This window comes from Vombatus ursinus, unplaced genomic scaffold (assembly GCF_900497805.2).
Source record: "Vombatus ursinus unplaced genomic scaffold, bare-nosed wombat genome assembly UNPS02014804.1, whole genome shotgun sequence".
Taxonomy (NCBI): domain Eukaryota; kingdom Metazoa; phylum Chordata; class Mammalia; order Diprotodontia; family Vombatidae; genus Vombatus; species Vombatus ursinus.
Genome location: NW_020954582.1, coordinates 13,404,321 through 13,422,233, shown reverse-complemented (window position 1 = coordinate 13,422,233; position 17,913 = coordinate 13,404,321). Strand labels below are relative to the sequence as shown.

Sequence of the window (17,913 nt, the reverse complement as noted above, 5' to 3'; positions counted from 1 at the left end):
AGGGATTGCCTTTTGCTTTTCTGCATATCTCCAGCGCTTAGCACGGTGCCTGACATATAGTAGGCACTTAATTGCTTTTTGCCTGGCTGACATTCACGTAGGCCGGCATTTAAGGCCCTTCATGGTATGTCTCTAACTTGCCTTTTTATCCTTAATTTTCTTCTCCTTTTAATTTGACCTTTTTTTGTTTTTGTTTTTGTTGTTTTTTTATCCAAACTGAGCTCCTCATCGTTCTACTCTCATCTATTCCCCTCTCACCTCTGTGCATTTTTACATATTAATTCTCCGTGCTCCCACCCCCACCATTCCTACAGTGGGGATATTCCCCTCTCATGATTCCCTTAGAAAATGCTGCAGAGGTGTGATGGAGCAGTGAGGGATGGGAGTGCTAGTCCTTTCTTAGAGACTCATTAGCCGTGTGATCTAGGACAAGGCTCTTAATTGCTCTGTGTCTCAGTTTTCTTGTCTATAAGATAGGACAGAATGCCTTTTAAACTCTTTTCTAGCTATACATTTCTGGACTGCGAGAGAATGCCTTTTAAACTCCTTTCTAGCTATACGTTTCTAGACTGCCTTAATAATTTCAAACCTAATAAAAGGTAGGAAAATGAACAAGAGAAATTTGGACTCCTTAGCTACCAGGAAGAACTGGTTGCTGAAGCAGAAGTCATGAGAATGTTGAGAGGAAGCAACCAGCTGCCCCATCTTGAAATTTGGGGTTGAGAGGAAGAGGAAAGCTGAGCGTCATCTGACATGTTGGCCAGGCTTTGGCAGGGTCAGTTTCTACATATTCAGAGGAAGATTGGTAGGATCCATTGGACTAAATGGGGCTAGTGGTGGCAGACTAGCAGGAATCACAAGCAATTTATCAAGAATGTTTCTCCGTATCTTCAGGTTTTAGTTGTGATAAAGAAAGAGGGGAGTTGTTTACAGAAACTGATGCAGATGCATAGGGAACTTGCCAACCAAGGCGTATTTTTAAAAAGATACATATGGAAGATGGAAACAAGGACCATCAGTTGGACAAGCATTGGCTAAGCGATCACTGCATGATAGACACTGTCCGAGGTGCTGTCGATACGGAAAAACAAAAGATAAATGACAAACAACAGAGGACAAATACAAGCCCATAGCATGGTCCACAGCATGTACTGCAAGCCTAAGGCCGGGCATGCTGAAGTTTGAATTGAGCTGACACTGGGGTGAGAAGCTAAGGACAACAAACATTTTCAAGCTATAGGAGAGAAAAGAGGAGGATCAGAGGACTGAGTGTGGGGGAGGATAACACAGAGGCTGCTGTGGGGGAGGGTAACCTTGATAAGAAAAGCTAGAGATAAGGTGGAACTTAGCCAACTGAGATTTTGCTTTTGTTCTCTCAGGCAAGGAGAATGGCTTTTGGACAGAAACAGTCACAATTAAAAGGGATGTTAGCAATTGGTTGAAAATGAACTTGTAACTTCCATATATCGATTGTATTTCTTTGTAGAATAAGGCTCATTCCTCTTCCATGTGACACCTTTCAGATACTTGAAAAAGGTTATCATGCCGTCCTTGGGTCTACTCTTCTCCAGATTAAGCAGCCTTAGTTCAGCCAACCTTTCCTTCTTTCTGTTGTCCCCCAGTGTTTCTTTGAGATGGTTTCCAGGTCCCATTATGACTCCTTCTGTGTTTTGTCAGTAGCCATAGAATAATATTCCAGATGTGGCCAAACTGGGGCTAAGTACAACAGGACTGCCACCTCCTTTGTCTTAGAATTTTGTTGTTCAGTCGTTTTTCAATCTTGTCTAAATCTTTTTTTCCTTCTATAAAATGAGAACACCTGCACTTCTTTTCTCTCCATATTACTGTGAAGAGAAGGATAGATAGATAATTACAGACCCTGGGCCTTATCTTCTGATGTATCACCTAACACTCAAGAGTTTGGCTACTTTTGGCAGGTGGTTACTAAATGCTTGCTGGATTTAATGAATGAGTCCTTATTCTGCCTCAGGGCTATGTCCTCTCCAGACAGGCAGCTCAGCCAAAATTCTCCCATCTTTATCAAGGAGCTCTTAAAAGTCTCCCTTAATGCCATTCTTGATTAATGGAAGCCAGCCAAAGAATTTCCCCATCTCACTCTTCACCCCCAGCAAATGCGCTTGCCCTGGTGCCTTCAAATGACAGGTCATTGTGATTTTCTTAAATATGACCTGGGTATATAGATCTCGGATCCCAAGCCATGCTGGGCACGGTTGTCAGATTAATCTTTCTAATGTTGTACGGGTCTGATCATGTCACTGACGTGGTCAGGCCCTGGGTGGTGGATTCCCAGCATTTACCTACTTAAGTCTTAAGCTCCTTAGCCTGGCACACAAACGTTGGCTTTGGGAGTGAGGAAAGATTTGAGTTTGAATTCTCTGTCTGGCACGTACTTGCTGTGTGTATATGCACCCAGAGTTCAATAGTATACTCATGCATGGATCGAGTCCCTAGTATGGGCAGAGCACTGCGATCCATCGAGATTTGAGGCCTCAACATGGCGGCTGATCATGGCATTGTCCTACTGTGATGACCCTTCCTACTCTCCTTGGAATGGTTCTCTTTATTCTCCATTATATCTTCCATAGCCATAGTTCTCATGATCATTCTCCTCTTCTCATCCAAGTTCAAGTTTATGTCTTCAAAACTTGGAATTTAGGGTTAAAAATGGATTTTTGCTGAATTCAGTAAAATTGAGATTTGACCTTAACCTACTGCTACCAGAGTCACAACATCTTGGTATCCATGTCAACTCTGACATTTACTTAAAAGCCCACCCGAGCACCACACAGCCTGAGATCATTCTCCCAATTAGGAGGGGACTCTCCCTTGCCTTCTCCCTCCCTCTCTCCCCTCTCTCAATTACTTCACATTAATTGGTATATGCTGTGTCTTTCCTTACTGGCTTATATGTTGTTATTTCTGCTCTCTGGTCCAATGGAAGCCTATGAGGGCAAGAAGTTCTTTATATTTATCTTTGTCTACCCAGCACAATGCCTGGCACATTTGCTGTTGTTCAGTCATTTCAGTGGTGTCCACTTCTTTGTGAAAAAAACGAAAAACAAAAAACTAGGGCCTGGAAAAGGTGAGGTGACTTGCTCAAAGTCACGCTCCAGTAAGTGGAAGAGTTAGTCTTGTATGTAAGTGTTCTGACTCTGAACACCAGTGCTGTCTCCAGGCATGGTGCTGCGTAGGGGAAGAAGAAATGGGTAGAGGCATATAGGATAGAATATATAGGACAGACTGTGCTATGTGCCTGATAGGAATACAAAGGGATACAAAGAGATGAGATCAGTCAATCAGTGAATATTTATTAAGTGCCTAATATGTGTCAGGCACTGTGCGAATAAGCTCTAGAGACATAAAAAGAGGCAAAAGACAAAACCTGCCCTTGAGAAGTTCATAATCTAATATTGGAGAAATGAGGGAGAAATCACTTCCATCTGGGAAGATTGTAGATGGCGCCTTGGAGGAGGTGACTGTGCCTTGAGCAGGGATTCCATAAACAAGATAATGACTGTATTTGCCTGGAAGGAATACTATTGAATTTGAGTTGGTAATGAGATATTGTCCTAAACATGACCTGCATACCAATAAAAAGAGGCATCATTTATATAGAATATTAAGATTTAGACTGAGAGTTAGAAGGTGTCTCAGAGGCCAACTAACCCCACCCCCCTTCATTTTGCTGATAAGGAAACTGAGGCCCTGGGGTGAAATGACTTCCTCACAGCCCCACATATCAAAAGTAGGATTTGAACCCAGGACCTCTGATTCCATAGCCACTGCTTTTAACACGTTCAGTAAACCGCTAAGACCACTGGAAGCAGAGAGATTATTAGGTGGTGGTTGTAGTAGCCCAGATGAGAGATGATAAGGACCCAAAATAGAGTGGTAGCATTGGGAATTGAGAGGAGGGGGACCCATGGGAAAACCAGTGAGGTGCTGCTTATGGTACATGGTTCTTTCTTAGTAAAAGATTGGATACTAAAGGAAAGAGTGGGGTCAAAGATGGCGTGCAATTCAACAAACTTTGTATTGAGTTAAATGTTAATTATTTGGTGACTTTGGCTACGAGGAGATTTCAAAGGTTGTATTCCTGAGAGCAGAGGACCCATTCAGGGTTCTGGGATATGGAGGGAAAAAAAAGCCTAGAGCTAAAGAACCTAGATCAATCCTTAGTTGCACCCTGTTACCTTAAGGGTAAAAATGGGACTTCTCTTTGGTGACATTGAAAGCCTTTCACAACCTGTTTCCAATTTAGATTTTTTAGACTTATTCTGTGGTATTCCGCATCACTCACACTGTGTTTCAGTCTTTCAGGATTGAAGGCCTTATGTGTGGCAGACAACATGTCAGGAGCTAGACGTACAAAGAAAGACAAGGATAGTTCTTGTGCCCAAAGAGCTTGCTTTCTCCAGGGGGAGACAACGTGTGCATATGGGGGCATATATAATATATATATGTATGTATTTATACACATGTATATATGTGTATGTATACATATGTGCATATATATATGGAGAGAGAGTATGTTTGTGTGTGTGTGTGTGTGTCATGGGGGAGCAGGTTGATCAAAAAACATCTCATGTCAGAGATAGCATTTGAACTTAGTCTTAAAGGAAGTTAGTGATTCTAAGATGCAAAAATAAAAGAAGAGTGTATTGCAGGCATAGGAGGCAAACCAGGGCAAAGGCGTGGAGGTAGGAGAATGAATGTTGTATGTGAAGACTTTGGCTGGACCAGAAAGTACACGAAGAAGGACTGACGCATAATAAGAATGGGAAGGTAGACAAGCTAGTCTGGACATAGCATGCCATCTTCTGTCTCCATCCACGCCTGTGCATGAGATCTCCAGAGACCCTCGCCCCCACTCCTGTCCTGAGGCCATTCTTGGCTCCTTCCCCACCTCACAAGATTTACTTTGTGTGTTTTCACTTCTCTCTGGGTGTGTTGTTTCTCCAGAGCAGAATGGAAATTCCTTGAGGGTAGAATTGGTTTTCATTTTGTATTTGTACCCCCGGTGCCTGGCCCCTAGTTACTTATTGAATGAATGAATGAGTGATGGGGTGACCAAATCTATTGAAAGCTAAGGAAGACCTGTGTACGTGGGCTGTCTTGTCAGATTTGGCCATCAGCCTGCTACTCACTGAACTTTCTGGTCTCTCTCCATATTGCATCATAGGACTATTTTCAGACCTTTTCATTGTTGCAGTACTGAAGGTAATTCATGAGGCGTTGAGTCAGCTTGGGACATGAAGACTTACTCTATAGCTATGTGATATGGCTGCAGGAACACAAGTGCTTTTGGCTACATGAGGGCATAGTGTCGAGGACCAGGGAGGTGATTGTCCTGTTTTATCCTGGTTAGACCACAGCTGGGCACCGTGTTGCTTAGCACAGTGCCCAGCACATAGTGGGTGCTTAATAGATGTTTATTGATTTGTTGACTAACGCATTTAGGAAGGATGTTGATCAGATGAATTGTGTCCAGAGGAGGGCAGGGGAGAGGACATGGTGTTGTTGGTAGACTTCCCAGATGGAAGAAAATTTGTTATGCTTGGTCCTTGAGGGTAAAATCAGGATCACTGGGGAGGGGAGGAGGAGCTGTAAAGATTTGGGGTTGTGTCCAGAGTTGGAATCGGGGAAGTGCTGCATTCTCCCTCAGGGATGGTCTTCAGCTTAAGCCTGGAGGACCATACGAGGAGGTTGCCCAGATGGGTTCTCCTTCAGGTATGGGTTGGACCAAGTGGTCAGTGGTGTCCCTTCCAACTCTGAGATTCTGGCATTCAAAGACGTTTAGATCGGTGCCCTGGGGAGAAGACGTTTCCCCATCCTTGGGAGGGCTCTCATGGGTTAGTGGATCTCACATTGTGCGCTTCCACTCCAGAAACCCCATTCTAGCTGGTTCCCTAAAGAAGACTTAAAGTGAATTAAAGAAATGTATCCATAGAGCTAGAATCCAGTTTCCATGGTAACGGGGGAACCTGGGGTGAGGAGTATTACAAAATAAACAAGGGGCACAGTCGCTGTTAGGAGAATTTGGGAGGGATGTTTGGATGAGGAAACGGATAAGCTGGGAGAGGGGAAAGGAGACAGGGTTCTAGTCCAGAGTTAAACTGGGTGGTTCCCTCCAGAATGGAATGGCTGGTCACTTTAGCTCAGAGGTGGCACCCAGAGAGCGTGCAGCCGAAAAATAAACAGAGCTGAGCCTGGCAAACAGATTCAGGAGAGCCCCGGCCCTTTTCTCTGCCACTCACAAGGCTCTCACTCTAAAGGAAACTTTGCCTAAAGACAGAGGGAGACTTGGAGTTTCTCCTTCCACACGTAGGGAAACAGATACTATTCCATCGCTAAAAGAATTCTGGCCATCTGAGGCTTAGGTATTGTGAAAGTCCTTGAAAGAATCGACTAGTGATAATTGAGGTACATGGAGTTTCACTTGCTAGAGTGTAAATCTGTGAAACAAAGGGGTTAGACTGGATGTGGCCAGCTGTGAACAGATGATCCTGTGTCCCAGTGCCTGGCACGCAGCATGCACTTCGTAAATTCTTCATTGATTAATAGAATGTAAGCCCCTTGAGGGCATGAACTGTTCGTTTTTAGGTCTGTGAGCCCGGCACCTTGTACAGTGTCTGGTACATAGCAGCAAGTGCACAATAATTAATCAATAAACATTTATTAAGCACCTACTGTGTGTCAGACACTGTGCTAAGTGCTGGGGATACAAAAAGAGACAGAAGTCCATGATTGATTGATAGAATGTAAGCTTCTTAAGGGCAGGGAGCATTTCATTTTGCTGTTGCATTCCCAATGCTTGGTACAAAAGAGGCGCTTAACAATTTGTTGCTCGTTGAATTAACCCTTGGGGGTTCCTTGCACAGAGTTCCTTCATTTGGAATATATGAAAGCACTCTGGAGAGTCCAGTGGCTTAGCAGAATCAGGATGTGAGTTTGTTTCAATGCAACTTAGCTATGTGACCCTGGGCAAAGAACTCAGCATCTCTGAGCTTCAGTTTCCTCATCTGTAAAACAGAGATGAGAATACCAGCACCACACAGTGTCATTGGGAGCAACGTATTTTGCTTAGAGTATGATAGAAATGTGCCTCTCGTTATTGTTTAAGCTAATTAGATAGCGATTTCTCTGCCTTACGCTTACTTCCTAAGGTCCTTTATGCCTTACCCACTTAAGGATTTTGAAGCCAGGTCTGCTCTTTTAAAAAGTAGGTAATATTTTAATTAAAATCCCAAAGGCAGGCACAGATATAATCCAATTGCCTGGTTTCATAGGTACATACAGTAAACAGAGCTTCAGTGCTTTGAAGCTCGAGGAAGGAGGGACCATTAGCCGTGAAGGGGGTCAAAGACGTTTTCATGGAAGAGGAGCTAGTCCCTAGGATTGTAAGAATTGTAAAACACAGAGATTATGTTTTTGAGCCGGGGGAGGGGGCAGCACTCCGAGCAGATAGAGCTGTGTTTGCAGAAGGTGGCAGATGAAAGTACAGAGAATGAGCATGGGTGCTGGCCTTGGATGAACATGCCTGGCGCGTCATCCCCTAGACCTATGATGTTGGCAAACTGTTGAATTTCTCTGAGCCTCAGAGTTTGTCAAATGGGAGTAGTACTTGATGGGGAAAAGGGAGAGATGGTGACCTGGCAGAGAGGATACTGCCCTTAGAGTCTGGAAAAGCTGGGTTCGAATCCTGTTTCTCATACTTAATAGCTATGTGACCTTTGGCAAAGTACTTGACATCTTAGCCTCCATTTCCTCATCAAGACCTCCCTTGCAAAATGCTTTGTAAGCCTCCTAGCCTTATTCAAATATTGGTGGTCATTATTTTTAGTATTTCCTATTAATTCTTGGGATCTTAGATATTAGACCAGAAAGGACCTTAGATCCCAAACCCCACATTTTATAGATGAGGAAACTGAGGCACAAAGTAGTTAAGTGACTTGCATCGATAGGTCATACAGTAGTTGTGAGGAAAGTACCCCAGCACCATATATAGATATGAGCTATTGGCAATAGTAATTAGTCGTAGGATTTGCACTTTCTTAACAGGTGAGGATCCATATATATTGCCCCTGACCAGAGGGGCAGCTTGGGACAATAGAGGGAACACTGAGATGGGAGTCAGAACCAGGGTTCTAATCCTGCCTTTGACATGAGATTTTGGGCAAATCCTTTCTCTTCCCTGGGCCTCAGTTTCCTTATCTGTAAAGTGAGAGGGTTGGCTTTGTTGCTTTCCAACTCCAGATGGGTGAACCTGTGATTCTCTGTCTGGACTGTTGTGTTCAGGAGGACCACATTTTATGAGGGATATTTACCGACTGCAATGTCCCTGTTGAGAGTTGATTCGGAAGGTGAGAGGCTGGAGACCAGGTAAGGGTTTCTGTCTCGTGCCACAACAGCCCTCCCCCCTCCCTTACTCCGCTTCTCTGAATCCCTTGTTTTCTTCAGGCCTAAGATCAAAAGCACCATCCTTCCGCTAGAACCTTGATTTCCTCTGGCTGCTAATGTCCCTCCACCTTCGCCAGATCACCTTGTATCTGTTTGCTTGTCCTGTATACATACCTATATACATACATACATACATACATATATATATATACACACACATACATACACACACACACACACACACACACACACACACACACACACATATATATGTGCCTGGCACATATTTGGGACTTAATAAATGTTGATTGATTGGTTGATCTATTCAGGGAAGCAGTGTGGTGATACCACTACTAGGCTTACAGCCCAGGAGATCAGAGAAGGAGGAAAAGGCTCTGTATGGACAGAAACACTCTGGTCCTCTTTCTGTGGTGGCAAAGAACTGGAAACTCAGGCTGTGCCGTCATTTGGGGAATGGCTGACCGCATTGTCACATTTATATTGTGCCATATGAGATGATGAAAGGGAAGGTCTCAGAGAAATCCTGGAAGGTTTGGATGGACGGATGAAGAGGTGAAGCGAGCAGAACCCAGAGTCAGTTAGCACCTGTTAGGTGTCAGGCTCTGTGCTGAGCTCTGAGGGTGCAAATGAAGGTGAAAGATGAGCACAGCCCCTGCTCCCCAGGAGTTCACAGTCTGTTGGGGGGGCGTGCACACGACCGTGTACAAACAAGCCGTGTTGTTGTTCAGTCATGACAACTCTTTGTGACCCCATGGATTATTTTTTCCATGGGATTTTCTTGGCAAAGATATCGGAGTGGTTTGCTATTTCCTTCTCTGGAGAATAACCTTTTTTTGGGGCGGGGGGGTGTCGGTGCTCTCTCCACCCTGACCGGTCCATCTTGGGTAAACCAGGATGGCATAGCTCCTAGTTTCATGAGCTATACAAGCCCTTCCTCCATGACAAAGCAGTGATGCTGGAGGGGTTTTTTAGACAAACAGGAGTTGAGTGACTTGCCCAAGGTCACACAGCTAGTAAATAACAGAGACTGGATTTGAATTTGGGTCTTCCTGTCTCCAGGACCAACACTCTATCCACTTTGCCAACTAGCAGCTTCCACAGACAAGCCTTAGACAAGAAAAACTGGAGGTAATCTCAGAGGGAAGGCACTAAGATGAAGAAAGAACAATTTAAACAGTGACAATCACGTTGAAAGTCTTAAGAACATGGGTCAGTGAATCAGCAGTGGCACATGTCCACTTCCTTATAGGGAGGTTCTGGGGGAAGGGGCAGGGCTGTTTGTCTTGACTTAGGAGTCCATGACTGCCTCCGGGTATTGGCAGGACTGTCGTGGGGAAGAGGAATAACCTGGTTCCACCTGCCCGGGAGGGCCGAGCCCTCCACAGCCAGTAGAAGCTGCCAAGAGCCAGTCGTCTGCTGGATATGAGGCTACCCCGTCCAACGGTCACGTTCCCTAGAAGAGGAATGAGCTGCTGCATTTAAAGTCATGAGATCATCGATGTAGAGCCAGGAGGGACCTTAGAGGACTTCCGATCTATATTTATCAGTGAGGGAACTAAGGCACAGAAAAAGCTAAGAAACAGCCAGAATATGTCAGGACTTGAACTCAGACTCCTTACTCCAAGTCTAGTCCACTATTCATGAAGCCAGGTGGCCATTTGTAGAAGAATTGAAGGTATTCCCACTTAGGTATAATTTGAACTAAAATCATTATCATCAATATTAAGATTTATTAATAAATTATTATTAATCATATATAATAATTATTAACAATTGAATAGTAGTAGTAGTAGTAATAATAGCTGGTATTTATATAGTGCTAACGATGTGCCAGATACTGTGCTAAGCACTTTACAACAACCTTGGGAGGCAGGTGCTATTATTATCCCCATTTCACAGATGAGGAAACTGAGGCAGAGGTTAGGTTACTTGACCAGGGTCATATAGCTAGTAAGCATCTGAGACAGGATTTGAACTCGGGTCTTGCTGACCCCAGACCCAGTGCTCTCTCCATTACCTTTCTCACCTTAATCATTTATGGATTTAGAACTGCAATGGATCTTAGAGGGCGTCTTGTCTCCCCCGATTTTATTCAGGAGGAAACTAAAGCCCGAAGGGTTATGTGATTCGTCTCAGGTAGCCACAAGCAGAGCTGGGAAGTGGACCTTTCCACTCTGGACACAGCCCCCTTTCCTCTGGACCACATTGGCCCCTGAGTTTCCTGGTTTCTTTTATGGGCAGTGTCTGACCTCCTGGCTGTTTCCACACCAGCGCAAAGCTCTTATGCCTTGTTTTCTAAGAGGCGACTGGGGGCGGCTCCAGAGTGCACAGTGCTGGGCCTGAAGTTTGAGAGGACCTGAGTTCAAATCTAGTCTCAGACATTTACTAGCTGTGTGACCCCAGGCAAGTCATTTCACTTCTGCCTGCCTCGGTTTCCTCATCTATAAAATGGGGATAATAATAGCACTTACTTCACAGGTATAAGGACTGAGTACAATACTTCCATGTGCTCACTTAATACAGTGCCTGGCACGTAGTAAGCACTAGATAAACGCTTATTCTCCCTTTTTTGGTTTAGGCTTTCCTCGGACATTAACTCAGGCTGAAGCCCTGGACACAATCTGTCAGCCGGACCTCGTGATCAGCTTGAACATTCCTTTTGAAACGCTCAAGGACCGCCTCAGCCGGCGGTGGATCCATCCTTCCAGTGGGAGGGTCTACAACCTGGAGTTCAACCCCCCTCAAGTACAGGTGAGAGAGGCGGGTGCTGTCTGTCTGGGTTTCAGGGGATCATTTTACAGAAGAGGAAACTGAGGCCACGGTAAGCAGGCAGGTGGTCTGTCTGGTCTACACCTCTCATTTTACAGATGAAGAAACTGAGCCTGAAGGCACGTAACTAATCTGGCCAAGGTCTCGTGGGTCCAGGACCCAGGTCTTCCTGATTCCAGGGTCTGCTTTTAACATGGTGCCTCATTGCTTCCTAAAAGATTCTTCCAAGTAGCTGCGATTTAGCCTGACCCGGCATCTGTCTCTTGAAACACTAATGAGATCGTTCAGTTGTAGGCCCCTTGTGGGCAGGGACTTTCTCTTGCCTCTTTTCATATCCCCAATGCTTAGCACAACGGCTGGTGTAAAATAGGCACAAAATAGGTACTTCTTGTTTATTGATTGATTAGAATGCCGTTTGGTACACTGAGCTGCTTTGAAATTGTCATGGGGGCCAGCTAGGTGGCACAGTGGATAGAGCACCGGCCCTGAAGTCAGGACGACCTGAGTTCAAATCCAACCTCAGACCAAACACTTGACTTTTACTAGCTGTGACCTTGGGCAAGTCACCTAACCCCAATTGCCTAAAAAAAAAAATTGTAATAGGGTAAAAGTAAGACACAAGAGAGGGGCAGCTGGGGGGCACCATAGTGCACAGAGAGCCAGGCCTGGGGTCAAGAAGACTTATCTTCCTGAGTTCAAATCTGGCCTCAGACACTTCCAACTGTGTGACCCTGGGCAAGTCACTTCATCCTGTTTGCCTCAGTTTCCTCATCTGTAAAATGAACTGGAGAAGGAAATAGCAAACCACTCCAGGATCTCTGCCAAGAAAACCCCAAATGGGGTCACAGAGAGTCGGACACGCCTGAAATGCCTGAATAACAAGACATAGGATGGAAGGTTTCCCTCTTTGCTCCCTTGTCCCTTTTGGCATTCTCTCCTCCTACTCCTTCTCGCTGTCTCTCTGTCCGTCTGTCTCTCCCTCTCTGTCTCTGTCTGTCTCTCTCTTTCTCTCGCTCTCCCTTTGACAAAGCATGATTATTGTTATTTAACTCTGCCGTCCTTCTTTTCCGAGTCCTCTTCAGCCTTATTGGCCTTATTTTCGCATGTTTTATTTCCTTGATAACGTTTGTAACCTTGTGGAGTTTCTTTTCTGTGGTCTTTATTCTTAGATCTTAGATCTCCTTTCATCGGCCAGGTCACGATTCTCCCCAAACTTGGTGTTTCTGTTTCATCACTGCCTTGTGTGGCTCACAACAGGACCCTGCCGGACAGGAGTCCTCTGCAAATCAGTTTTTTGTCTCGTGTCAAAGTTCGAATGGCCGTGCCTTAGAAAAGGCCTCCGTGATTCCATGTCTCTTTTCTTCTTTCTGGTCATTTACGGTTTCCTCTCCTTGCCCCGCATTGTGGCTGGTCTCTTTTCGCTGACCACGGCTGGATTATATCTCTGAAATATCCAAGCGTGCCCTGAGCGTCTTCTGTCTGCTCCCTCGGTCTTCTGGTCACAGTCTGCCGTGTTCCATCCTGAAAGATTAAGACTTAAAGGCTGAAAGGAGAATTCCAGCATCCTCAAGGGTTGTTGGGTCTTTCTTTGTCACTGACGTGGAAGACCAGAGCGTCATCTCTGGGGGCAGTTAGGAATGGTTTCGTCACCAACTCGTCTGTAACCTTTTGACAACAGACCTCTGCTGTCCAACTTGGAATGTCCTCATGTTTCTCAAAGTGACCTATCACTGCTGAGAGTATTTATGGGTCTGATTTTTTATTCAATTACCAAAAGCACTGAATTGGATTTTCTCTTGCTGTTTGACCCGGTATTACATGGAAGCGCTCCCAGAATTTTTGCCCAGCATAGGGGAGTCAAGGAGCTCTATCTTTCTTGGTCAGTGTTGGAGATGGGGGAGGGGGCAGGAATATTTCTTAAAATTGATTTTAAATGCCTTTTCCTCTGTAAAGTGCTACTCTGTGATTTCATGCTGGCCTCAGCCAGTGGAGCTCTGGTTCAGGCTTGGGGGGCTCCCTATGCTGGGGAGACTCTGAAGGTAGCCCTGGCAAGACTTGCTGGTGAATTATTTGGCCATGGTGACCCAAGAAACTGACCTGAAGATAGAATGGTCCCTGGCCCTTCAAGCCCTGTTCTTCAGCAGTATCAGTAGGGGAAGGGGGGCATTGGGTACTAAGAATTATGCAGATTTTAGGATTAAATATAGAATAATAATAATAAATATTATAAACAGGAATCTAGCTTTTGGCAGCTACCAGGTAGTATAGTGGCTAGAACTCTAGACCTGGAGTCAGAAAAACTTGAGTTCAAATCTGACCTCAGACACTTAGTAGCTATGTGACTTTGGGCAGGTCATTTAACTACTATTTGTCTCAGTTTCCTCAACTTTAAAATGGGGATAATAATAGTATCCACCTCCCAAGGTTGCTGTGAGGATCAAATGAGATAATATTTGTAAAGTGCTTAGCCCAGTGCCTGGCACATAGTAGGCACTATAAAAATGCTAGCTGTTTTTATTTTTTTCTATTATTGTTATTGTTGCTGTTATATTCTTCATGTGAAATCCTTGTCCAGTGACCAAAAACAGGGCGTGCTTTTGGAAAAGTGGAATGGTATTAATCCTGACATTTTTTAGAAATAAACTAGGAGACAAAGATGAAGTTTTTGCTAAGCAGAAAGGTGGTGCGTGGCTGCCCGAGGTAGGATTCACACTCAGATCTTCCTACCTTCAAGTCCAGCACTTCACTTACTGTGTCACTGAGAGTGTCTGGTGACAGAAGAATAAGGGAGTGATTTTTTTTAACTCTTTCAGTTTTGGAAGGTTTTGGACATACTGAGTTACATAAAAACAATGTGGTGTCCCTAGTGAGTGGCTGCCCAGCCTGGGCTTGAAGACGTCCGCTGAGGGCAAACCTGTTCTCTCCTGAGGCATCATCACACCTTGGGACGGTTCCAGGGACCCCCACGTCATCCAGCCTACATCTCCTTATACTCACTGCTCCCAATTCCGCTGCTGGGGCCAAGCACGTCCCTCGTCCCGTCGGCAGTCCCGAAGGACAGCCCTCATTTTGTGCCCGCCCATGCCCTCCCGAGCTCTCCTTCCCTAGGCTAAACATCCCCAGTTCCTTCTTCTGTTTCTGGTCTTCATATGGCAAAGCCCATCTGGCTTTACTGTTTCCCACCAATAGAATGTAAGTTCCTTGAGGGCAGGGCTTGTTTTGTTTTTGTCTTTATATTCCCTCCGTGTAGTGGAGTCCCTGGGATGTGATGGGCACTTAGTGCAAAGTTGCCCTCCTCCTGGTGTCTCCCCACCTTACTGGTACCATTCCTAAGATATGGCTCCCGACACAGAGAGTCTCTATCAGGCACTGCCTTGGGTACATTAAGCTTTGAACCCAAAGTCCTGTTTATCCGGGTCCCTGGAACACGCCGATTGGAGAACTCTTGGTGGACGTCGGTCCTGATTCCCGGCTCTCACAAAGTAGGCCCTTTGCCTGTACTCCACCATCTTCTCCTCCCTTTGTTTCCCAGGCCTACGTGCTCTCATCAGTGGGTAGTTGTAGAATGTGGTGCCAAAGTCATGGATGCACGGGTGGAAGCCAGACCCCTTTAACCTGCTTTTCCTGCATTTCCAGGGAGTTGATGACATCACCGGCGAACCGCTGATCCAACGAGAAGATGATAAACCCGAGGCTGTTGCTGCCAAGCTGAGACAGTACAAGGAGGTTGCAAAGCCTGTCATAGAGTTATACAAGTGAGTGTTTCTGTTCTGAGCATCCCCATCTCCTCCCAGAGGGGAGTGAACTCTGGGAAGTGTGGAGCAGAATGGTCAGATCAACGCTTCCCCAGCCTGGGATGTGCCTGAGAAGCTGTTCAAGGCCTTGCCTGGCACTGAGTGAGTGCCCAGCACGCAGTAGGCACTTCACAGATGCTTACTGAATTGAGTTGCCAGGCAGGGAATTGGAAATTGACAATAATAATAATGATAATGATGATGATGATGATAACAATAATAACAACCTGCATTCATTTAGTTTGTCAGTGTTGGCGAAGAACCTTCCAAATGTTCTGTCTTCTCAGAGCCAATGGGTTTGGAGTGAGGGAACCTGAATTCAGGTCTTCACTCGGCTACTTTTCCTGCCTCAGTGGCCTTGGGCATATCGTTTAACCTCTTTGGTCCGCAGTTTTCTCATATGAGAAATGGGAGGGAGAGTTGGACCAAACAGTAGGTTGGTGCCACAAGTGGGGATACCGAAGCTTAGAGACATCAGACTTTCCCAAGGTCACCGGTTTGTAAATGTTAGAGGTAGAATTCGAATCTGGGGCTTTCTTGACTGCAAGTTCAGACCTCTGGCTCTTTCGCCATATTCCCTTTCAGTTTCTTAAAGTCCAGAATTAAAATGCAAATGAAGATAAATAGATAAAATAAACAAAGTAATTTGATATTAACTTCTGGCTCTCCTTTCTCCTAATCCTGATTACTACAAACCTACAGTTTTCTTTTTAATTCAGAGTATTCAAAACCTTGTGTAGCTGGAAGGGTTAAATCAAAGTACAGGATAGCTGTGGAGCTTGGTAGCTAGGTGGCACCATAGTGCACAGAGCACTGGGCCTGGAGTCAGGAAGAGTCATCTCTCTGAGTTCAAATCCGGCCTGAGACGCTTATTAGCAGTGTGACCTTGGGCAAGTCACTTAACCCTCTTTGCCTCAGTTTCCTCGTCTGTAAAATGATCTGGAGAAGGAAATGGCAAACCACTCCAGTATCTCTGCCAAGAAAACCCCGGATGGGGTCACCATGAGTCAGACGTGACTGAAAAACAATAGCTCTTTTTTGAGCTTCTTTTTTTTTTATCATTGTCACCATGAACTCTGTCTTATCCAAGGTTAAAAACTAGGCTTGTTTCCATTTTCTTTTTAAGTGACAGGGATAGTGGATTTTAAGCCTTCCTCCAGTTCTCCTATTCTTAGAGTCACAGAATCAAGGCGTATTTGAAATCTGCTCTCCAGCCACCTCGTTTTCTAGATGGGGAAAATCCCCAAGGCCCTAAAATGATGAGGTGACAGGGGCACCCTCTCCTGTTTCTGGCTGCTTCCTGTTCAGGGTCTCAGTCAAGTGGGGAGAATGGACTTCTGGAATGAAGATAAACTGCCATCAGGGGTCATGTTAGTGCCTCACTCTAGAGTTTTCTAGAAGGCTCTGGATTTGGGGCCCCACTTCCTTATCTGGAATTTCCGTGCACATCAGTGAAATCTCTCTCCCCTGACCTCTCCTTGGTATTTACTTAAGATCATAGGGTCTTAAAGTCATCCAGCCCACTTCCCAAATTTTACAGATGAGGAAATTAAGACCCTTAGAGATTAAATGACTCACCTGTGATCAGGTTGCTCAGGATTTGAACCCAGGTCTGTAACGTAAGCCCCTTGGACACAGGGAGCTATTGTCTTTCTATCCAGTGCCTGGCCCAGAAGTGGTACTTAATAAATGCATCTTGATTGAGATTTGGTTGTTGAATGAATGAACAGACACATGAAGGCAAGCTGAGACTGGTTGGTTTTGTTTCCCCAGCACCCAGAACGATGCCTGGCATGTAGTAAAAACTCATTTAATTGAATTGACCTTAAAGGACGCTTGGCCAGCATGGTGGCCTTGTGTGTGTTGGGTTTTTCTATCCTAATGACCTGAACTGTACCTGACCTAAAGTACCTGCACTCTTCTCAAAATGCCTTTATGCTTCTTACTTTCATAGCAAATACATCCCTTCCTAGAGAGCCTTACCTTGGAACAAATTGTTAAACCCCCCAAACAGTTCAGGAAGACAAATCAAACTCATCACTCATCAGCATGTCTTACCCATACTCCTCCACTCCTTCAGCCAAAGGAGGTAGGTGTAAGAGTATCATTTTTGGAAGAAAACCCAAACATGCCTTTATTTTGTCGTGCACCTGTCTTTCAGGACCCGGGGAATCCTCCACTCCTTCTCCGGGACGGAGACCAACAAAATCTGGCCGTATGTTTACTCGCTGTTTTCCAACAAGATGGCGTCTATTGGAGTGAAAACAGCCTGACAAGCCTGCAGCGTGGAAGAATGGGAGGAGGTGCTTATTCATTAAATTGTGTGTGTGCTATCGGTGCTGTGTTCAAATTGGAAGCTAATTGAGATCACTTGAAGCGCCTTCCTTGGTTGTCCCAGGGAGGGGATGTCAAATGAATCTGTATAGAGAGGTGACCAAAAATTAGGGCCCTCTTCCACTTAGGAAGGAAGTCTCAAAAGGCTTTAAAAAATCCTCGACATTGTCTGGACCCCCTCAATGAGAGCAGGCTGTCTAGGCACCAAGTCCTGGATGACTTATCTAACCTGGAACTCATTTGGAGTGGGCGTGTGGTTTTCCATCATGGCGTCCTCTGGGAGGTAGTGAGGGGTAGCGGTGGGACGGTGCCCCACAGGGCTGCCAAGCCACAGAGCCTGAGGACTAGGGGCCTCCTCCGACTGTGGCCCCATTTTGATCACAGAAGCTCCGCCTCTGTCTTCACCCTTGTAGCCAAAGCCATTCCCATTGAGTCTGTCAGATGGTTCGCTGGGATTCTGATTGATGTCCACTTTCCTTTTCTTCGTTTGGGATGTGAATGCCATCGCATCCTCCTCCAGCGCCAGAAGATTTTTTTTCCATGCCCTCTGAGAAGAGAGGCATAAGGACCCCTT

The 17,913-nt window shown here is 45.3% G+C and overlaps 1 protein-coding gene across 1 annotated transcript in view; it reads left to right on the top strand.

The window, feature by feature from the left end:
* The window catches only part of AK4 (adenylate kinase 4), a 94,337-nt gene extending 76,996 nt beyond the window's left edge, over window positions 1–17,341 (top strand). The window contains exons 5-7 of the mRNA XM_027874001.1: window positions 11,021–11,193; window positions 14,848–14,966; window positions 17,167–17,341. Of these exons, the coding sequence (XP_027729802.1) occupies window positions 11,021–11,193; window positions 14,848–14,966; window positions 17,167–17,278 (404 nt within the window). The 3' untranslated portion in view covers window positions 17,279–17,341. The remainder of the gene's footprint in view (window positions 1–11,020; window positions 11,194–14,847; window positions 14,967–17,166) is intronic.
* The last annotated feature ends 572 nt before the right edge of the window (window positions 17,342–17,913 follow it).